Source organism: Halichoerus grypus, chromosome 4, assembly GCF_964656455.1.
Source record: "Halichoerus grypus chromosome 4, mHalGry1.hap1.1, whole genome shotgun sequence".
Taxonomy (NCBI): Eukaryota; Metazoa; Chordata; class Mammalia; order Carnivora; family Phocidae; genus Halichoerus; species Halichoerus grypus.
This window is the reverse complement of record NC_135715.1, coordinates 149,546,447-149,570,633: the sequence shown is the minus strand read 5'-3', so window position 1 is coordinate 149,570,633 and position 24,187 is coordinate 149,546,447. Positions and strand designations below refer to the sequence as shown.

Below are 24,187 nucleotides of genomic sequence, written 5' to 3'. Positions count from 1 at the left end.
TAACATAACATAATAAAATAAAATTAAAAAAATAATAAAATAAAAAAGATGATTCTAAAAAAAAGAAAAATGGCTACATAGTGACACATTTTAATATTTACTTATTTATTTATATAAGATTTTATTTATTGATTTGAGAGAGAGAGAGAGCACGCACAAGCAGGGGGAGCGGCCGGCAGAGGCAGAGAGAGAAGCAGACTCCCTGCTAAGCAAGGAGCCTGATGCGGGGCTTGATCCCAGGACTCTGGGATCATGACCTGAGCCAAAGTCAGACGCTTAACTGACTGAGCCACACATTTTGATATTTAATTAAGACTTCAATTACTGTAGTCAGAGCCCCTCTGAATTCATAATTGTATATTTATACCAAAATGAGCTTATTGATTACTTGAAGACATTTAAATAAAAAATTATGATCCAAGTGCATCATGTATTTTTCATTCAATAATGTCATTTTAGCTTCTTAATGCTTATTAAAGTACTTGAATATTATAAAGAATTGTGATAATAGGTATTGTGAACAGAAGTTTCTGTTCTTCCACAGTGATTAAGACTTGACCACTGATGGTCATTTCCTATTTGATATGTCTACATTGGGGAGAGGGAGATGGGTTGAATCTTTTTATTATTCATAGATTATCTAAAAAAAAAAAAAATTGTTATTGAGTGCTTTGATATAACTGATGCCTGGTATAATTATTTTTATTCAAACACTGGACACAAATATGAAATGTGAAACAAAACTACAACATAAATGACACTTAAAAATGGCTCTTTTATATAGAATTCTATCCTTTCTTAAGAGCCAATTTATAAAATCTTCTTGCATAGTGTCTCAAAGGCAGAGAATTCCTCAGCTCTACAAAACAACTGAAGTTATTAGAGGAGCTGAAGGAGTAGTTTGCCCCGATGTACAGGAAAATTTAAAATATTAAACAAAGTACTGATGGGCTTGTGAAATGTGAAAAAAATACATCCCATTAATTTCCTTGCCCTTTACCTCCCTCTCCATACCAAGGACACAATTCCCAGAACTTTGGCTGCCACATAATTGTCAACAGAACTGAATCACTCCTTATTTTGTTGAGAAACAGCTTAAGACTCTTAGGCTTTTAATTTTTTAAAAGCAGTATATGGAGCATAACAAGCTCATTTGGTATAAATGGCCTTTGGTGTCATTGAGTTTCTGGACAATTTCTCCTTTGTAGCCTGTACCTAGTCCTGCCATCTAAAAAGTTTCCCTGAGGGGAAGCCCTGACTCATGGACTCTCATTTTAGCTACAGAGAATTGTCTAGTCCAATACAAACAATCATCTGTGTTTTAGGATTTATTAGGCTTAATAAACAATAGATTAATGGTTAAGAATGAGAGAATAAATTTAAACATGTAAATATAGAAATTTAAGAAAAGGAGTGAACTGCTGTAGCATGGATGAAATAAAAAACCAGACAAAAAAGGCTACATACTTTTATTTTTTTTTTAAGATTTTATTTATTTGACAGACAGAGACACAGCGAGAGAGGGAACACAAGCAGGGGGAGTGGGAGAGGAAGAAGCAGGCTTCCTGCTAAGCAGAGAGCCTGATGTGGGGCTCGATCCCAGGACCCTGGGATCATGACCTGAGCCGAAGGCAGACACTTAACAACTGAGCCACCCAGGCGCCTCCAACTACATACTTTCAAATTTCATTTATGTAACATTCTGGAAAGACAAAGCTATAGTGATGGAAATCAGATCAATGGTGCCAGGGATGGGATGGGAGAAGATTGGCTCAAAATGGAGGAACTTTGTGGGGGCAAGAAAATATCCTCTAGATTGTGATGATGGTTACATGATTGTATGCATTTGTCAAAACTCAAAGAACCATACACCTAAAAATGTGAATTTTGCTCTATTTAAAGCACGCCTTGAGGTACCTGCTGGCTTGGTCAGTAGAGCATGAGACAATTTCAGGTTGTGAGTTCAAGCCCCACATTAGATGTAGAGATTACTTAAAAATAAAAAAATCTTAAAAAAAAAGAAAAGAAATAAAGCATGCCTTAATAAACATAATATAAAAAAAACACAGTGAGGGAATTACTGGAGCATACTGTGGTAGATAATTAAACTTCCTTCTAGTTACCTTAGGTTTTCATCTTTATGTAAATTTTAACCGTTAAATTTTATTTTATTAAGAATTTTTATTGAAGTATTGCTGACATACAATGTTATATTAGTTTCAGGTGTGCAACATAGTGATTTGACAATTCTATATATTACATAATGCTCACCATGGTAAGTGTAGTTACCATAAGTTACCATATACTGTTATTTGCAATGTTATTGATTATATTCCCCATATGTACTTTTCATCCCAGTGACTAATTTATTCTACAACTGGAAGTTTGTACCTCTTAATCCCCTTTATCTGTTTCACCTATCTCCCAAATCTTCTCCCCTCTGGCAACTATGAGTTCTTTGTATTTATGATTCTATTTCTATTTTGTTTATTTGTTCATTTGTTTTATTTTTTTAGACTCCACATGTAAGTGAAATCATATGGTATTTGTCTTTCTCTGTCTGAGTTATTTCACTTAGCATAATACTCTCTAGGTCCATCCATGTTGTCCCCAATGGCAAGATTTTATTTTTTTATGGCTGAGTAATATTCCATTGTATACATATTAACAGTTAAATTTTAAACTGATGACAAATTATGTTTTTTAAAAGAAGCACTAATGCTGTTACTCGTTTTTTTTTTTTTTAATGTTTTTATTTATTTATTCATGAAAGTCAGAGAGAGAGAGACAGACAGAGGCAGATGGAGAAGCAGGCTCCCCGCCTAGCAGGGAGCCTGATGCGGGACTCGATCCCAGGACCCTGGGATCATGACCTGAGCCGAAGGCAGACGCTTAACCATCTGAGCCACCCAGGCGCCCCATGTTACTTGTTTTTATTTAACCAAAACATATATAATAATATTACCTTTATGCCAGACATTGTCTAAGAACTTTACAAATATCAACCTATTTAATCCCCAAAACAACCCAGTGAGGTAGGCAATGTTATTATTCTCATTATGCAGACAAGGAAACTAAGCTTTCTGCAGAAAGACATGCAATTTTTTTCATAGTCACCCAGCTGGTAAGTGGTGGGCCAAGATTTGGACTCTGTCTAGCTTGAGAGTCTGTGCTCATAACCACTACAATTCTGAAGACTTTATTGTTACTGTTATTATTTTAGTTTTTTTCTAGCTTTTTTGAGGTATAATTGATAAGTAAAATTATGTATACCTAAGGTATAGAAAGTGATGATTTGATATATATGTACCTTGTGAAAAAATAACTGTAATCAAGTTAATTAACACAACCATCATCTCACATACTTACCTTTTTGTGTGTATGGTAAGAACATTTAAGACCTACTCTTTTAGAAAATTTCAAGTATACAGTAATTAATAAAATTTGAATTATAGTTTAGTTATCGTGAGGTACAATGGATAGAGTGCTAGGACTTGGAAGCCTATATTTGAAGACTGTTGTTTGCATTGTGTAACTTCTGAAAAGTCACTAATCTCTCTGAATCTCAGTATAAATGGAAATAATCATCCTGACCATATTACTTTACTGGGTTATAGTGAGTCTCAAAGACTATGGTGTACTCAAACAGTATGTGGAGAAGAGGGTGCTACAGAAGCTAGTATTATTTATCAGATCACTTATGATTTTGCCTCACAAGACTTTTCATAACTTCTAAATGTGACTGTTGATTGCCTTAGAAGATAAGATAGTATTTTGGAGTGTAAAATCGCAAACTTTTCTCAAAATATGACTTATTATGAAACATATTTAGATTAAAATGAAAGTTTATAATTTAAGAAGTTTACAATTTCTAATACAAAAAAATTATTTCTAATTTTGCCTAGATGTAGAAAGATATATTTTTAGTACAAATACTCAGCTAGAAGTAATCTGTATTTACAAAGTTTGGATATAGATAGTATTTGTAATTAAATTCATTGGTTCATATATTTGTTTACTTGAAAAAATATTATGCTAAATGCATTTCAAGGGATTCTCCCAGTATTGTCATTTATTAAAAAAAAAATCGGTGATGGAGTTTAAGCTAAGGAAATAAACATCCTATAATTTCTTTGAACCTCAACTCCTTGTTACGAGAGGACTGTGCAGCCAGAGTTCTAAACCTGGATCTGGTAATTTCTTGATGTATGCCTTGACACAAGTTACTTAGCTTCTATGAGCCTCAATTTCCTTTCTTCATCTGTAAAACAGTGAAAATAATAGCACTTATCCCATAGCATTGATTTAAGGATTATAGTAATTAATACATAGAAAATGCTTACATAGCATTTGACACATGGAAAGTACTTAATATATTTTACCCATTATTACTATTCTTACGGTTATTATTTTCACAGTGGCTTTCTGCCAGAAAGAGAGTATATTCATAATACGCAGGCTTTTTCTGTTCAGAAATTATGGTTATGCTATTTCATAGCATAGATGTGCAGAGATGCGCCTAATCTGTTATGTGCTCTTCTTCAACTCTATTACCAGTTTCTCTTCCTAGCCGAGATAGTTCTTTCACCAGGATCATCATTTTCCTAGTCCTCTGGGTTGGCATCTTAGAATCATTCTTATTTATGCTCACTGCCATGTCTGTCATGGCCTTTCAGTCATCAAGTTCCACTGATTCTTCACCAAATGACATGTGTTCAACAAATAACTCTTGGGCAAATATAAATAACCAAACAATGTTTGTAGTCATAGGGAGCTTCCAGTCTGATAGGAGAAACAGACATGTAAATATCATGAGACGTTAGCGAGGTCTGCACAGAACATGTCCCTCGGTTCTATGAAGGAACAGGCTGGTTTGCCTGTGAGGAAGGTGGGCTGGTAAAACTTAAGCTTCACTGGCTCTATCATCCTCTTAGTTGGCAGAGATGTCCTCCTCAATTTTTCCCTTTATCGAACTTCTCATTGACTGTATTTCCAGAATACATCTGGAATCCCTCTGCTTCTTTCTGTTTTCACTGCACTTCCCCAGTCCAAACCACCATCATGTCTCATTTGGAGTAAAAGTGCTTCCTAACTTGTGTCCTCACTTCCATTCTTGCCTTGGTAGAATATGTTTCTTATAAGCCATTCAGATTTTTTAAAAATCAGCACATTAGAGTACATTATTCCAATGGGGATCTTTCTTAGATTCTCATTGCGTTTAGTAAAAAAAAATCTAAAGTCGTCTCCGTGACCTGTAACACTTTACTAACCGACCCTAGCCAGAAAGGGCTTTTCTTTCTATTCTTGCCCATTCAGAGCTTATTCCCATATATGGAAAGGGGAATAATGGCCTTTCAAAGATGTCCATGTTTTAATCTTCGGAAACTGTGTACTTTTCATGTCAAAAGGGATTTTGCAGATGTGATTAAAGATCTTGAGATGGGAGAAATTATCCTGGATTAAACAGGTGGGACCAGTACAGTCACACTGTGTCCTTAAACGCAGAGAACCTTTCTTGCCTGCGGTCAGAGAAAGAGATGTGGCCACAAAAAAAGTGTCAGTGTGATACTGGGTTGCTGGCTTTGAAATGGAGAAAGAGGCTGTGAGAATGTGAGTGACCCCTAGAAGTTTAAAAAGGCAAAGAAATAGATTCTCCCCTAGGCCCTCTATAAAGGAATGCAGGCCTGCTGACACCTTGATTTTAGCCCAGTGAGACGCAGACTTGTGACTCACAGAACTGTAAGGTAGTACATTGTACTATTTTAAATGACTAAGTTTGTGAGGATTTTTATGGCAGCCATAGAAAGGTAATATATCATTCCAGGCCACTTACACTTGCTGTTCCTGCTTGGAATGCCATTTTCTCCCAGTTCTCTGGGGATAGATACTTTTCCAAATTTTAGGTCTCAGATTCACTGTTACCTCTTTCAGTGGGCCTGCCCTGATGGCCCTAGTCTGCAGCATTCTTCCTACCACCAACTTCTGAACAACTCTAAAACAACACACTATTTATTTCCTTCGTAGCATATCATTGTCTGAAATTACCTGTTTGCATATTTGCTCACTTATTTATTGCTGTTTTTCCACTCAAGGTTGTAAGCTCCACAGCATCAGGGACCTCGTTTGTGTTGTTCACAGATATATCCTTAGATCCTTGAGTAGAACCTGGCAAATAATAGGCATTCAACAAATCTTATTGAATAAGGGACTGAATTAGACCAGGGAAATTGTTGTTTCAGGCAAAGGTCAGAGCCTGAGCAAAATTCCGAGGTGTGAAACTGCTTATGTGCCTGGGAAAAATCTGTGTTTCCAATGGCTGAAGCCAAAAGAGGAAAGCAGAAAGAAATGGAAACCAAGAAATAGGCATTTTTCTCTTCCCCTCTCCCCTCCCCTCCCCCATCTCCTCTTCCCCTTCTTCTTCTTTTAAAATACCATATAACTTTATCTTGTAAGTACTTGGGAGTTAATTTAGTTTTTTGAGAAAGGAGAAATAAACGAGTGAAGAAATGCATAACAAAATCAACAAGACTTGCCCATCAACTGGATGTAGGTTGAGGGAGAAGAAAGGGTGTCTTTCTATGTTCCTGATCTTTGGGACTAGAATAATGGTGACAGTGTTAATGGGTATAAAGAACAATGAGAGATAATGGTTTCATTTTGGCCTCTGAGTTTCATGGACTTGTGCAGAGAAAGGTGTTCAATGCAGACACTTAGAAATACAAGTCTGCAGATCTATAACTGAAGAGGAAAGTCTTGACTGGACATCATTAGCATGTAAATGGAAATAAAGTCCAGGGATCTAATAGTTAAAATAGCCCAAGAGAATGGGCAAGGAGGGTAAAATGCTGATAGGACAATGCTGGAAAGCACAATAACTCTCTGAAAGGAATTAGAAAAGGAAGTTTGACCAGAAAAGCAGGGCATATAAGAGAAGTATGTGGGACCAGGGAGTCTTGGGAGGAAGGAGTTTCAGTAAGAAGGGAGTAGTCAGAGTACCAAATACTACAGGGAGAAAAGACAAAAGGTCTTGGGTTTATCAACAAAGAGATATTGATGTGTCTTGCAGTGCTGGTGATGATATTCTAATGAGGATAGTAAAGTATAACTGGGTGGTGAAGAAATAGAAGGAAAAAAGGAGACTATAGAAGATGAGTAGTTAGGCGAAATCTTTGGGGGGTTTTTGTTTCTTTTTGTGAGGATAGAGAGGAGGACACAGAATAATGTCCTGAAGGAGACGTGAAGGGATAGGATAAAGAGTACAGAGGGAAGGACCGACCGTGAAGGTGCTGAGACATCTTTTCTTTGGAAACTGGAAATATTGGTGTCAGACTGATCTAAGAGCTAGGAAGAAGTGAGAATACTCACTTTGGAGTCAGATATTTCTGAAATAGAACCCTAAGTCTACCACTTAGTAGCTGAGCAAACTTGAGCAGGTAAACTTCTTTGAACCATAAATCCTTATATATGATTTAAGAAAAATAATAAATAACTTTCAAGGTTGCTGTGAAAGTCGATTTGGTACAAACTTACCCAGGAGGCATGTATTATTATAATATGTACACTTGGGAGGGGCTTCCTTGAAATTGTGATGGATTTCTGAGCTCCCCACTTAAGCACCGAGGCCTAGAATCACTTCTTCAAGGACTAAGAAATGGTTGAGTCCTCTATACTGAATGCAACCAACACACCTGGTCAACACCTGTGTACGTTTTACTTTTTTCCAAGTTGTAATGTAGGATCCTGAAGCCAATCACAGAGGAAAAGCCCAAGTCACACAGCTCGCAAAGACGAGCTAATTTATCACAGCTGTCCTGAAAATATTTGCTATGTCCCTATCACACCATATGCTTTTGGTTTGATAGGAAGAAGAGGCTGAAACTGGAGGGAACCGTGAGAGGTTGAATTGTGTTTTTAATCTTTCTTATAAAAATGAAAAATTAAACTGAGAGGTGCGGCGTTAGAGCTGCTTGTAAAGTTGACCCCCTCTGGAATATTTCTCCAGAGATTCTAGCTCCAAGCTAAAAATCAGAGGTTCTTGGGTTTCTTCTACTAAAAGTGACAGGGCATTACTTACCTAATCGCGCCCTATAATCTCTCCTTTCTCGGAATTCCTCCTGGGGTTAATGCACCCACACATATTTATATGCTTCAGCTTATATTTCTTTGTTTCATGTAAATTTATTTTTTTTAGCATTTTTAGCATCTACATGTTCCTGAAAGGCAACGGGCATGGCTTTCACTTCTTTTGGGTCATTGTCTCCCTCAGTGCTTAGCACAGTGCAAGGCGCCTGGTCACTGCTGAGTTACTATAGACCGTTGACTCACCTGTATTATATAGCAGAGCCATTCTAGGTGGATAGCAAACAAATTAGATTATGTAGAACATTCTGAGGTCATTAAGATGTTGGCAAGCATGAGAAGTGGCCCCAATATTTATGAATATTGCTGTTAAATAACATGTGTCACTGGAACTGCCACAGTCCCTGAAAAACTGGTGTAGGAATAATAACACCACCATCTACTCGTATGTAGCTCTTTGTAATTTGGAACTTAGTTAATAATATATTACTCATTTTAATGTCACTAAACCCTGTACACTGGTCAGGGCAAAGCCCTTTTCTCAAATGAGAAAATAGGAGTGCGCAGAGATAAAGGAGTTTGTGTTTATGAAATTGGTAAGTGGCAGAGTTGTTGTTTGAAGTGAGACTTTCTGCGTCCAAATGCGGTATACTTCCCATCCCTTTACGCGAACATAGTAGACTAGTTTTCAACAGAATAAAACTTCCTGGGACAGGAGGGACCTGCAGATGTGTTCCCCTAAACAAGAGATGTGGAGAAATCCGGAGATAATCTTAAAGTATGACGCATCACAAATTTATTTGTCTGAAACAGTCTCTTCACCTGGACTTGAATTGGACACAGTTTTAATGGTCCCCTTACAAAATCTGGGCAAAGAAACAGAATCTGGCAGGGAGACAAGAATACTTCCTCTTCAGTAAAAAGAAAGGGTTAAAATTTGACCCTTTGCAAGTTTAAGGTGGACAAGAGTCCTGGATTATCTAGACTCCAAAAACTAGGCTAAAAGGCTGTATTTCCTCCCTAATGTCTTTTTCAGCTTATAGGGAAAAAGTGAAGGGGTGTGTGTCTGGGGGAAGGATTAGGGAGGGGAGAATAGGACTATTTTTTTCTAACAGTCTGTCTTTAAAAAAAAAAAAGAAGAAGAAAAGAAAAAAAAAGAAAGAGAAATAAACGTTTGTTTCTGTGATTAAGCCCCCATTTATGTTTAAAACATAAATGAAGAAGGGACAGTTCAAGGCACAGAGGCGCGTGTTCTGATTTGGTTGTTTACCATCAATCAGACCGTTGCTTGGCAGACACTGGATGGTTATGAGCCTGAACAAGCTGAAAAGGGGCAGGAAAAGAAGTGGAGGCAGCATTCTTCCTATTTAAAGCTGCATCGCTTGAAAAAAGTTTTCTCAGACTGTGCTGGAGCTGGTGCTGAAAAAGGGGGTTTGCAAAGGCTGCCCCGGGGCCGGTGCTGAAAGAGCCCGCAGCTGACTTCATGGTGCTACAATAACCTTAGAATCTACTTTTCACTCCCAGGAGGACCCACATGTCTAATATTTAGACATGATGGCAAACTGGGTGGAAGCAAGACCTCTCCTCATTCTGACTGTTTTATTAGGGCAGTTTGTCTCAATAAAAGCCCAGGAAGAAGGCGAGGATGGTGAGTTTGCCGTTTGCTTTGCTTGTGGTGTTTCTTGCACGGTTTGGGAAATAGGTGGAATGTTAAGCCTCGGGAAGGAAGAGCGTGAAGAGGAAGTTCTGGTTTGAAGCTGAGAAGGGGGCTGACAGATTTGCACCTGGGAAACGGATCTGAAGACAGTCAGGCTGTTTGTAAATCTGGAGCTTCTACATCTGCCATGGGGCAGAGTATACTACTGAATATTTCTGGGAGAGTCTAGGATAAGTCCTTTTGCCTGAATGTGGAGAGTGGGAAGTTTAAAAGAAGAGTGCTTAAAACGGAGCACTAAAGGCACTTTAAGTCAGAGGAGTTCTGTTCTGTGGGCTGGAGTTTTCAGAGCGAGGAAAAGTCGCAGCAGAAGCTGGGTAGGGTGGAGTCTTTTTTGTACTGAACTTCAGCTGCTTCATACAATTCTTTGTTTAGAAAAACCTCTGCAGCCACTCTGATAACTGATTTTTCTTTGTCTTTGGCTCCTTGTTCTTCTCTCTTTACAGACTTTTACTTCTTTCCCATTTTCATTTGTGATATTAAAACCACTTTTACTTACTGAGAGCCAGTCTCCTTTACTTCTCCGTGACAGAGGCTGATAGAAGCCAGATTTCTTAAACAGTGGTATTTTCCCACCCTACTGACTTGATTATCAGGACAGTGGTGGTTCCCTGCTGGATGGCGGAAGGCAGCAAATCAGCATGCCTTATATATAGAATGTATTTATCATGGAGCATTTGCATGGGCATTATCCTTTAGACGCAAGTTTCTTTTCCTTTTTTTTTTTTTTTTTTTTCCTATTTTAAGATGAACCTTGCCTGGTTACCAACTTTTTTTTTTTTTCCTATGCAATTTGCTCATGTGAGATTGGGTTGTATGGTATGGTTAAGCAAAAATGCCTGGCTCCTATAGAATATAAGAAAATACTTAATTTGGTTCCACTGATTATTAAATCCTTACTCTCCAGACATGTTCTTTTTCATAATAGGCCATTATAGATTTTCATAACTATTTAACATCAAACTCAAGCTTTTAAAACTTAGCACATTTAAACTTTTCTGTTACTGTCTTTCATATATACTTTTGTGTATATGTAAATATGCAGACATATGCATATATGTATGTATATATTTTTTAATACCTACTACTGAGTCTTTTTGCTCTGAAGATGATCATAAAATTAATCTAGAGGCCACAGATTCTAAGAATAATTTTCAGAGTGAAAATAAGAATGTGAGATGAATACCCAACAATCTGTCCAGAGTCCCATAGAGGGGGCACTTTCTAAAATCTTGGAACTTTTTATGTTGCTTTTTATGTTTTCAAAAACGAGGCAATTGACAAAAGGTAAAACTCTTGAGTTTTTTTGTAATGGTGTGAACAACATCCGTTGTTTGGAAGGGTGGGGAAAATAATTGGGAAGTAGAAGTCAGGAAAGGGGAGAGAAAAAACACAGAAGAATTACAATAGAAATAGCAAATCTAATTATAAAAGGGACAGTTCACTCCACTCACCTACCAAAACAATCAACAACTTTAATTTAAAACCTAATTAACACAACGTTCCTTGTTAGTATATTTTAAAATAGATAACTTACTTTTATAAAGTGTGGAAATAATTGAACATGTGAATAAACAGAAGGAGTGTTTCATAAGGTATATGGAATAGGCTATATGTTAACAGACTTCCCCAAATAGTTGTAATTACTCTGTAGGTGTTTCTGAAAAATAAGGAGAGCTTAATTTTTCTTAGTATTAATTTACATAAAAGTTAGAAATTTGTTATTAGGTGCAAAACTGTCCCCATCTCCATACCAACCTCTCTTCCCCCAATATAACCAAACAGCACAGCAACTGGAATCCCAAATATCAGATTTTACAGAAAAAAGTATAATTCCTTGCATTCACATTGCAAAAAATAATTTCCTCTGTTTTATTACTCGACCTAGGAGAGCATATGTGATAAAAATTCAATAGCAAAAGAAAGTAGTATGGCCCTAATTAAAGGTAATCTAGAAAAGAATTCAGGAATCCAGTATACTCAGAGTTTCGTAACTTACTGTGCATATTTTGGTTTCAGTTATATTGAATGGATACTTGGCAATACTTTATTTCCCCTGTTCAGGCTTGACACAAGCTTAATAAATGAGTCAGAATTTTGAAACTCCACGTGATTTTAAGTTTGGGGAAGAGTAAGTTCAGGTAAATGCTTTAAACTAAAGAAATATCTAAGGTACACATGCAAAACAAGTATGTTTTTCAAATTTTAGTTATAACTAAGTCATATAATGTGGTATTGACTTTGCGTACAAATATGTCCCCTTTGAAATGGAGAGACGTGTTATCACATGTAAGTGGATATTTACAAACTTTCATATTTTTCATCTATTTGACTGTGGTTATTTACCAGAAATGTAAACATAAGCATAGTGCCTGCTTGATAGAAATACTTATGAATGATGAGATAAAAGTAAGTAAATCAAGTTTTAGGCCTTTTAGGCCCAAACATTGCTACTTGTTAGTAAATTCTAAGGACTGAATTGGTTTTTTAAATTCCTAAGAACTGAAAAAATAAAATAAAATAAAATAAATTCCTAAAAACTGAAAGGAAGTTGGGCTAACTTTAGTTGAAACTGGTAAGTAACCAGAATCAGAGTTAAGATGGCAAAATCAGCTTTTCATGAGTTTTTGGGTATGTGTGTTTGTGATGTGGTGGTGGGGTGCTTTAAAAGATTTCCCATTTGTTTTTTGTAGAAGAAAATACTAGTGCATTTGTAGTAATTTTTACATTCCTAAACAAAGTTCTTGCTATTAGAAATGGACAGACTTAATCTTAGAAAATCATCTTTGGTATGAATCACTGATTTCAACAACAGAGAAGTAACAGAGAGAAGGGAAGGTGCAGAAATGTACCATTTTATTTTCAGAGGCCAGGCAGGTAACATAAACAAGTGAAGTAAATGAGTGTACATCAACAGGGAATGATGGGCCTGTGGAGAACTGAAGATGCATGTCCACTTTAAGGCATTCAAAATTAACGTTTTCAGAAAGCATTGCATAAGCCAAATGCAATATTTGAGTGCCAAGTTTGGCTCATGGACCATAAATTTGCAACCCTCTTGTTGCAACTCTACAGTGATATCCTGGACCCAACCCAGCTTCTGATTACTAAGAGATGAGGGGCTCACAGTCCTTTTTATATCATGGTCTCTTGCATTTTATTATGCTATATCTGCCATTTATCTCATCGTGAAAATACAAATTTGAAGAAACAAATGCTTATTGCTCAGTATTACTTGGATCAGATTATTTTAAAGGAAGTAGAGAATATGAATACATAGCTTAAGATGCTTGATCACTCATAAATTGTTTTAAACACATTACTATTGAAATAGATACTTTGGATCATGTAGGACATGCAAACTTTTCTTTTATCGTGGATGTTTTAATCTAGGTTCAGCTGCATCTAGCAGAATGCAATAGTTTAAAAAAATGTGTTTTTTTTCTCTTTTTAAAAGAAGCTTTTAGTTAAGTAATGAAAAGCTGGTATATTAGCTCTACAAAGTCACCAAAGTCTCAATCTCTTTCTAGTTCTCTGCTCTCATATCCCTAGGATATAATCCTTGAAGTTATACTCCTAGATGGCTGCTGGAGTTCCAGCCATTACATTTACTTTCCAGGCATCTGGATAGAGGATGAGAGACAAAGGTGGTGATTCTCTCTTTTTTCATGGAGATAATTAGGTCTTCATTCCATTTCAACTTACTTATAGTGGCTGAAATTTACTCACATAGTCACACAAAGCTACAAGGGTGGCTAGGAAATGTAGTCTTTTAGCTAGGTAGCACTAGCTATGTACTCTACTGAATGGAGTTATGTTATGAAGGATATAAAAGAGACAATAGCTGTTAGGAAGCAACTATAATCCCAACCACAATGAGTGTCAGCCACTTTAAGTGGAACAGATCTTCTAGTTTCAATGGGCAGGATATAGTTGTATGATTAGATCTACCCTGGTTATTGTTCATTTCTGAGTAGTATATAAGCCAAGAACATTGGATGGCACTTATTAGGCTGCAATTCTTTGCTTCCTAATTCTTTCCAGATAAATTTAGAAGTACCTATAACTTCTATTCAAACTAAAATGAGGCTTTACTTTGAAGAGTATATCTCTCTCTATATATGTAGACTGTAGATCAAGAGATAAAAGATAATTTTTTTAGATTTATTTATTTGAAAGAGAGAGAAAGAGAGGGGAGAGCATGGTGGGAGGGGCAGAGGAAGGGGGATAGAGAGTCTTTTAAGCAAACTCGGGACTGAGCTTCAGAGCCTGATGGGAGGCTCAATCTCAAGACCCTGAGATCACCACCTGGGCCAAAACCAAGAGTCAGCCACGCTCAACAGACTGTCATCCATGTGCTTTGATACAGATAATTTTTTTATATTGACAAATACAACATATGCTTTGACCATGACTCTTTAGGTTAGTAGGTAAACAATCCACAGATCCATGTTGAGCTGGCTGTATGATCATCTGAAGAGCTGGTTACCAATATAGATTCTAGGCTCCTCTCCTTTCCAGATACCCTGATTTAGTAGGTTTGGATGGGATTTGGGAAGCTCTCTAGGTGATTCTGATTCATGTTAGTTAACCACTGTATTACATCTCTGCCTAACACTCTTTTGATCTTGATGTAGACCAGTTGGCTTCTTGTTCCAAGACTACACAACTGTGACTTGGTAGTAACTTGCTACTCCAGTTATTCCTTTCAGTTACAAGTCTGCCTAATTAAAGTTTATAGATAAACCATTGCAAATTCACTGTCAATTCTGGAAAAATAACTTGATGCCCAAATCCTCTTCATAGGAGCTTAGGTAAATCATTCTACTATACAGTGGGCACATGTTTTTAAAATATATTTTCAGGTGAATATATTTCTTTTTCTCTCTTTTACTTCCTGTTCTTCATACTTTTAGCACTGTCACTGCAGACCTACAATTCATTGTGTTGATCATTCCAGAAATGCACATAATGCTGGAAATGAGGTAGAAACAGAAAGAGAAAGCTTTGTTTTGAGGAGCTTGGACTTACAAGATTGGAATCATGTTAATCTATGGTCACAGAAAGAAATCTGTTTAATCAAACAATGTGCTCCTACTTGAAGGACAGTCCATACATCATCAGTTGGCCTTTTATCACGTGTATAAAATGTTTAAATGTCAGCCATTTTTTGATCTACCCTTTTTTGCTCTGAGATCACAACATTAAAAAATTTAGATTTACATATGAGAGATGTAGTAATGGTAGGGGAAGAGACTAAAATTGTTAGTTATTAATTGATTCATTGTATAAATTTGGGCAAGTTGTGCAAGTTTATATAAAACAATGGAGTTGGGAAGATATTGACAATTCAGTTTTTCTCTTAATTTCTTTCCATGTGGATTTCATCTAAATTTCCTGTAAGACTGTTGAGTCATGATAGTCAATATTTTTAAAAGTATCTACTTTTGGCATTTGCTGGAGGGGGCAGACTATCATATGGAAAATTTGCCTTAAAACTGGCCACATTGGCAACTATAGTGTTTTTATTATATTTTATTGATATGTTCAAAACTAAGCCCTTCAGAAGAAATCAAGGTGTTTTCATCTTATACTGAATATATTCACTAAGGAACAGTGTATAAGAGAAATCACAATAGTGCAAGATTCTTCTTATCCACATGCCTTTTACATAGAAGGTAGCAATGTTAACAATATTAATGAATTAATATTAATAAATTAATGGAACCTTGTCCCTGTAGCTCTGTGGTATAATGTTCAAACTCAAAAATGTTTACATGCTTTTTTTTTTTAAGTTTCTCCTGGGAAGGAGAAAAGACATCTCACAGTTCTTTTCTCTCTCTCTCTCTTTTTTTTTTTTTTTCTTTTTTGGGTGTCTGCTCAATCAGAATTATAAATTCAGTTTCAAGAGACAACAAATATATTCTCAGTGGAAATGTTGCTTGCATCATAAGTGTCATAGCCTTATTGTAGTATACATACTTTAGTAAGGAAAGTAAGCCCAGTCAAGTAATCACTGGGAAGACACCTGGTTTTGCTCTGCTATTTAGCAGTTTTGCAACCTGCAAAGAATGTTTTAGCCTCACTAAACCTTTGGGTCCTCATCTAAAATTGGGAAAATGTACACTCCTGTCAGTCTGATGGTACTCTTAGGCAGATCATTTGGGAACTTTACCTGAAGGTAATTTTAGAACACTTAAATGAGACACAGAAAGTGATATTACAGTCTGATTTCAGTCATCACAGATACAAACCTTAGTGGCATATTTTCCGATCAGTTACTAAATTTTACCATTTTATCTGCTAAATACTTCCCAAATATACCTCTTCTCCCTCTCTTCTACAAATGCCTTCATTTAAATTCCCTGCCGTACCTCGTATGTGGCCACTTCCCACTCACAGGTATATAGACCCCCTCTGTTGCCACTGTGATATAAAACTAAAATCTGCTCACATCATTACCAGCCCTATAACCTTCTGCCGACTCCCATAAAGAATAATGTTCAGGGCTCCTAAGCATGGCATACAAGACCTTCTATGATCTGGCTCATTTCTAGAATTTTAGTCAGATCAGCTGTCACTCTCTGCCTCAAAATAAGAAATTGCTTGTAGTTCCCAACTCCCACTGCATATACACACATGCACTTTTCCTTCTTTTCTTACCTCTGCTTTCCAGATTCCATTCCATGTTATGAGTTCATCTTATGTATTAGGTACATGATAGTTACTCCATGCATATATACCAATTGAATATTATTCTTGAAAATCTAGAAAAAAATTTCCACCATTTATTCAAGTACTAGCACACTTACTTCAAACTCAATTTTTGCAAATTTGCATAATCTTGAGCAATATTTTTTATTTCTCTATTTCTTAGTTTCTTCACCTACAAAATTGGAATAATAATATTTACCTCAAATAATTATTATGAAGACCGTCATGTATATAAACCACCTATGTAGTATAGATCCTGACAAATAGCAGGAGCTCATTAGATGATAGTCGATACTATTATTCCATTACTATTTAATAATATAGCAATAACAATAAATGCTTATTAGGTGATTATGAGAATGAAAATATTAGATATTATGGAAAAATAAAAGAAACAACTTTTGCTCTCAGAGATGAAAGCCTAGTGTAAAACTTAAAATGCAAATTTTACCTACCATTGTATTATGGTCATTTTGATAATACATCAAAATATGTAACTAATTTCTAACTGGGCTATATTTTAAACCCATTTTAAAATGTTACTCTTCAAACAGTAGAGCTTTATTGTATTGGCTCCTTGTGTAGGTTTACTATGGGAAATAACAAAAGAAACAAAAACATCTTTCCACTGGAGACTGTCTCAAGGCCATGTGGTTTGAAGCATCACCCCACCTCTCCCATTTCACACCCCACACACACATTTCATTCTCTGCAATGGTTTCCAGTGTGTGAGCAAGCCAAGCACGATTCCTTCCATGCCCCAGTGCTACCTCATGCCTGTCTACCAGCTATGTCTGTTTCAGAGTTTATTTTCTGAAAATATGATAGTCATAAAAGTCTCTATTCAAAATTGGAAGCTTATTTTCCTCACTGCATTGCCCTGGGTTGCATTTGGAATGAGAGGAATTGCTTCACGACACAGGGATTTACAAGGCAGCTCCCAGGACTATTTGGATGCAGTCATGGGGGTGACCATCTTTTCCCAGACTGTTCAGCAAGCCTCTTCATTTTCCAAAGGCTGCTGGTTTCTTCAGTCCTTTTACTCCCAGGAGATTTTTGGGAGGATTACTCCAGAAAGCAGAAACTGGTGTAGGAAGTAGGCACATTATTCACACTCACTCACACTTTCCTTACTTTGCTGCACTTTTGTTTCTTCTCAGTTTTTTAAACTTAAACAAAATGACGGGTTTGACTTAGAAGGGAGGTATGCATATGGAAACTTACCAGGTTATTTGTAGCTAATAATTCTTTTAATTAAATCTGTATTATTCAATATGTTGGTTCTGTGGCCATCAGTTTCAGATTTTTTCATCATGGAATTCTAAAAATATGGATGGGTTCCATTGCAAATAAATTCATTTATAGAGATTTAATATTTTCATTTATCTTAAATAGCAGTCATATGCTTATTATTTCCTCCTGAGGAAGAAGAATCTATCAGATTCCTTTATGCTAGTTTGAAGTTATTTTTAAGCCATTTTTCTCTCATTCTTTGCAGAGCTTTATATTGAAGAAATGATTAAGTTACAGTTTAATTCAGAAATCATCTTTCTCATGTTATTGCTAATTTTTTAAAAATATTTTATTTATTTGTCAGAGAGAGAGAGTGCACACAAGCAGGGGAAAGCGGCAGGCAGAGGGAGAAGCAGGCTCCCCGCTGAGCAAGGAGCCCAAAACGGGACTTGATCCCAGCACCCTGGGCTCATGACCTGAGCTGAAGGCAGACGCTTAACTGACTGAGCCACCCAGGTGTCCCTGTTATTGCTAATTTTTGAGCTAGAATTTCTGGTAGGATGGACTGGTGGACAGTGAGCTTAACTGCTTACCATAGAAGATGAACTGCAAAAGAAGTTCCTCATTTTCTGGTCTTTGGCTATAAACACAAAACCTCTGAAGCTTTATAAGGAAAGTTTATACTTTATTTTGAGAAGGCAGAAGGATACTGGTCATTCCAAGGCAAATGAGTGATTCTGATATAAGTATTTTCTTTTACACAAATTTGTACTTAAAAAAACAAACAAAAAAACAAACAAAAAAACAAACAAAAAAACGACTTGGGCCCTTGAAGGAGGAACAACTGAACATTTCCTCAGGGATCTTGTGTTCAAGCCTTAAGGAGCTAACAAATGTTATGTCTTTCTGAGTGTTCATAAAAAATATCACTTCTTTCTCTAACCACTTCCTATTTCCCCTCAAATCTTGACATCTACTGATTTGATTAGGCATGTATTTGTGCTTTTATTTTTCTCCCTTAAGCATAGTAAAACTGAACTGCATTTTGCTGAGAAACAACTAATAAATTCCTGAACAAATGGAGTTCTCATTAGCCTGGAAAGATTTCAGTCTTCTTACAATCTGTTTATTTTACTTAAAAAAAAAGTGAGGTAATTATGTAGAGAATGAGACAAAAATGAAACAGAATTAGTGCTATAGAGATTAACCAGTGAATACATTCAAAGTTCCATTGGCAGTGCTTGTGTTTGGATACATGGAGGAGGATGAAATAAAATTAAATTAGTATTTTTATGATAATTAAGCTAGTATTTTTAAATAATATTTTGGCATATTCAGCATATAAATAAGGATGTTTCATAAACTTGCCAAAGTTACACTTACCTGAGCTACCTTGTATTCCTTCTACATCTGTTCCATGGATGCAATGTTACAGAGTCCTGAGCAGGTTCAGTTCTAGAAAAACAGTTTTAAAATAGATGACTTTTATTTTGTTTTGTTTTAGGAAAATATGCTTTCAAGATCCTTTCTGTTTGAAGGGAAAGCATTGAGAATTCTGCATGAGAATCAGGGTCTCCCACTGCAGCTCCACCTGGATGTCACCTTCCCAAATTTTGCTTCAAATTACAGACTTTTCCTTGGAGCCTGACCCCCTATCAAAACTTAACTGTTTGGTGTCCTCTTCTTTCCTATTCCATGAGAAACTAATATACAACACATGCTCCCTATAGTTACTATTCTAATGCACAGTTTTAATAGTATTACTCCCTTATAATGAGAGCCAATTATGTGGTAATTTGCCTTTTGCAATCTTTTTTCCACTATTCTCTGGCCATCAGAATCAGCAGACATCGTGGCCCTGGGTGAAAACCTACTATCAGGTCGACTCTGCGGTTCACGCTTTAGGCGGATGAAACATGGCTGTCATGGACATTCTGTACTTGCCCATGGAGGGTTCCACAGTCAAGGCATTAGAATCATTTCAGATCCATTCTAATTGAAACTGGAAGTTGCCTACGTATAATCAAAATGGAAATTTGCCTACCACATTCCCACTATTTCTGAAGAGGACTTTTGAGTTTCTTTAGGATAGAACCCTGTGGTAGTGCATCATATGGAAGGCATAAGTGCATGGAAAGATGGGTTCTCTGTGGGTATGCAAGGGTGCCAATTAGCATCATTGTAACACAATAAAATGTAAGGCACCAAGCTAATGTGAGACTTCATGATTGTACCCATATCATGTCTTGTGAGATTTATTTAGAGAATTTCAAAGAGGTTGGGGAAGTTTGTGACATCTCTTAATTTTTGTTCTTTAGTTTCTCTATTTTTTTTTACCCCATCTACCTAAAACATAGCCATTTTAGAATAAAGAAATAGATAGACACTACCATGATACTATCTCTCTCTTTTTTTTTTTTTTTTTTTTTTTTGAGCCAACAGCATATATACTGTCAATCAGGCCTATGGACAGAAAGAACAACAGGTCATTGTTTCATAGTGAGTTTTTTTTTTTCTAGGAAATTACCTCAGTTCCCAACTATTAACATTTTTCAATACTTAGGGCCTTTAACAGTTAGCAATTTCTACATTTCAAACTTCTTCCACTGACTTTCAATAAGTAGTTAATAAAGCATGGGTCTTTGGAGTCTCACATTTGAGTCCTGATTTTGCCATTTGCAATCGTGTGACCTTGAGCAGGTTACTCATCTTTGAAACTCAGTTTTCTCATCTGTATGTTAAAGAATTGAGTCAAAATTCTTGGCACTTTAAAGTCACTAAAGAAAAGCAGATATTATTAATACTTAGGATGGATTCCCTGATTAGGCAATTGCAGACTTATTTCTCCATAACTGAAATAATTCCTATCAATCCACTCCAAGTTACTAGGTGTAATAGGAGGAAGAATGGGGGAGCAGTGACTTCTAGGCATGAGGGGTAGAATGGGAGGTTAGGAGGGAGAGGTATAATTGGGAGGTTTGAAATGGCAATAAATAATTTTTATTTATCTCATGTTTTTTCCTTGAGCCAGGCCTCTGCCCAACTCTTGATTATTCACAAAGCAAGTTAGGAAAAGCAAACAAGCAAAATCCCTGAAAGTTATACTTTGGTATTAGGATGCATTTCACCAACTTGGCAGTACATTTACTTATTTAATTTTATTCTTTTTTCCTAATAGAATGATTTTAGCAACTGTTTGCACATTTGGTTCAGGTAGAGTTGTTTAAGAAAATGAAACTCTACTTCATATATAAAACTTCTGTTTACCTTCCTCATATTTTACTGATGTCAAGGCAGACTTATTTAAACCCTGGGCAATGTTTTTGTGAGGTATGGCATGTGCCTCCACCTGGGTGGTCAGTGGAGAGTAAGGCGCTGTGTGTGTGTGAGCTCACTCAGCTTCTACTAACTCAACATGGCAATAGGACTTAGAGAGCACTAGCCCGGAGCAGATGACCAGAATAAAGTGGGACTCCTTCCTTATAAATTCCTTATAAATACAATGTTCTGGAGCCTTAATTTCCTCATTTATAAAATAGGGATAATACTTTTTATTTTATTATCTTACAGGTACAAAATAAAGAAGTCATAATATGTGTGGAAATCCTGATACCTATAAAGGCCAATATAGGGATAGTGTTATTATCTTAGCATGCCTTTACTGTGAGGAACAGTTAGCTGAATGCAAACTAAATGTTTTCTTTTAAGTAAATAATAATGTTAGTGATCCAAAGGAATATAAGACTCTCCATTGACATGAAAGAAAGCAAGTTAGGGTGTTTTTTTAAACCTTGAATTGAGGAAAGTAAAATACCTTCTTATATAACTATCTAGGAACATCTCAAAGCCCCCAAATAGGAATTAAATAGGAAAAAATTAGAACAGAGGCTTTGACTAGAGGATAAACAGAACAAACAGAAAAAGAAAACATGATTTTTGTGATATAACTGGACTGTAGTCTCTCCACAAGCAAAAACGTAGCTTCCTGGCAGACGGCTGAATCCACTATTATCATTACTTTTCCCCTATTCATCTCTCATCAGGAAGCCTGTCTCAAAATCAAAGTGAAGCTCTGAGGGTCTGTTTGTAGCATGGTATCCCTTTTCCCTAGGTCAGAAGGTGACTTTGAGCTAAAAGTTTAAACTGGTGACAAATATCCACAGCAATATGAGCCAAGTGTTTAGACAAAGGTTCCATCATCCCTCAGGCCTGTCTACTTTCCGGTATATTTTAAGACTCTCTACTTGTACGGAGAGAAACATGCAGTTAAAGAGATGAGGGCTTCAACTAAATAGACTGTTACTTTCTTTCATGAATAAATTGTTGAAATAATTTTAAAGAAAAGCTTCCAGATTAAAACTGGACCAGGACAGGAAATCTGCATTCTAATTGCAGTTCTATCATGAACTAACTGGGTGATTTTGTGGAAGTGACTTAAATTCTCTGGCCCTCAGTTTCTTTTTCTTTCTTTCTTTCTTTCTTTTTTTTTTTTTTTTTTTGTGAAACTTGTGATATATTATCCAGAGCAGTTCTTCCTGCTCTGAAAGTCTGTGACTATAGAAGGATTACAGAAACTTTACTCCACATAGGCTAGATTTGTGCTATACTCCTGTGAAGAATCTCATGTACACTTTTGGTAGATTGAGGAATCATGCATAATCTCTGTAGATAATGTGTTTCTGTACTTTTAAAAGTATTTGAAATTTTTATCCAGGTTTCTAGTTATTGACCCAACTCTCATTCATTCAGGAATACAACTTCCAATATATAACTTCGGAAAATGATCTGCTTTTCAGTGAATGGCTTTACAACAAAGTTTCTAGAGAAGCTTCTAAAAGGAGACAAAATTTCTAGGCAAAAGTTCTTTCTTTTGGGGGGTGCAGAGGGAGAGGGAGAGAGAGAATCTTAAGCAGGCCCCACGCCCAGCATGGAGCCCGACATGGGGCTCTGGCCCACATCCCTGGGATCATGACCTGAGCCGAAATCGAGTCAGACGCTTAACTGACAGAGCTAGGCAAAATTTCTAAGAGGAGGCTATGAAAAAAATTTACAGTAGTATGGCCTCAAATTAGGTAGGTTTCAGATAATTTTGAACTTTCCAACAACAGAGAAAATGTGTAAACGTATCATGTATTGTATTACACCATTACAACCGTAAGACACCATGTTCTCTAGATATTTTTTGGTGAGGCGGGTGGTCAGAGTTAAGCAGTATCCTAGGCTCTCACCCTTAGAGCTGATGGACTTGTCTTTGTGGCAGAGACATTGTTTGCTTTTCCTGACGACTGGACATACTAAACTGCTAGTCTGTCCAGACTTTAAGCAAAGAAAAAAAAGGAGAAAAAGGAGAATGAAAAGGTTATGGGCTTACATGTGAGGAATAGATTATGGGATGGTCATACTTGTTTTTCAATCCATATTTTATTCTTATTCTTGAGTCATTATTTTTTGCAATTATGTTTTTTGGAAGATATGTACATGTTTACTCTGAATATCTAGAAGGTTTGATTTATTTCACTAATATTTCTTAAACACAGAACTTGTTATAACATACTGCTTGCCCTCCTTTTACTTCAGGAAAATGAGACTCCATTTCTGTGCTTCTTTTCCCAGTTTTCCTCCTTCAGTAATACTGACTGAGTCTTCTAAACATTTATGTTCCCAAGTCCTGCTAGAAGTTTACTCCCAGACATTCTGGGGGTAGAGAACAGCCTTTTTTTTAATGTCTTTACAATAACTATGTATCTAATTCAGGTGCATGAGAAATTTAGATTAAAAATCTGAAAAGAATAAAAAAAAATACTACTCACAAATGCTCACCTCCATGTTCAAATCAGAGATGCCAGTGGGAGAAAACTGTCAGATTCTAGATAAATGTACTCTTCAATAAGTGAGATCTACTTGGTCATTTTATAGCACTTGGTAATAATTTACTTCCTGGTGGGGGGAATGTAAATCCCCCTCAAGGTCATTATAAAGTTGTGTTAGTGACATTGGAATTTAATTCAGATGATTCTGAAATTTTTGACTTTCTATTAAAGGAAATAATGCTCTAATCTCAAGTGATGGTAATTTTGACTGGCTTTTCTCTACAGAGGAAGATCATCCCACTATACACCTATGAGGCTCTTACTTGCCTTCCTTCATTTATTTATTACTTCAGTAAACATTTACTGAGTACCTATTGTTTACCAGGCACTTTACTGACTGCTGCAGAAACAAACATTTAATCCTTGCCCCCAAGGAGCTAATCATGAAATGGGCACAAGTAAAATAAAGGACAATACTGTGTGGTCTGTGCCGAGATGGAGGCAGGCAGAGGATCCTAGGGGCACCAGAAGACATTCCTGCCACATATTGCCTCGGAGGTGGAGAGCTGGGTTGGGAGGTCAGGGAAGGTCTGAGAGGAGGGAACACCAGAGCAGAGTCATTCCCCTGCATTCACTC

The 24,187-nt window shown here is 36.5% G+C and overlaps 1 protein-coding gene across 9 annotated transcripts in view; it reads left to right on the top strand.

Moving 5' to 3' along the window:
* The window catches only part of COL5A2 (collagen type V alpha 2 chain), a 516,164-nt gene that overhangs the window by 364,508 nt on the left and 127,469 nt on the right, over positions 1-24,187 (top strand). The window contains exon 1 of one of the 9 annotated variants that reach the window (XM_036119963.2): positions 9,214-9,727. The exons of the other annotated variants lie outside the window; for them this stretch is intronic. Coding sequence (XP_035975856.1) covers positions 9,631-9,727 — 97 coding nt within the window. The 5' untranslated portion in view covers positions 9,214-9,630. Of the gene's footprint in view, positions 1-9,213; positions 9,728-24,187 lie in introns of those variants that run through there. 9 annotated transcript variants of the gene reach the window in all.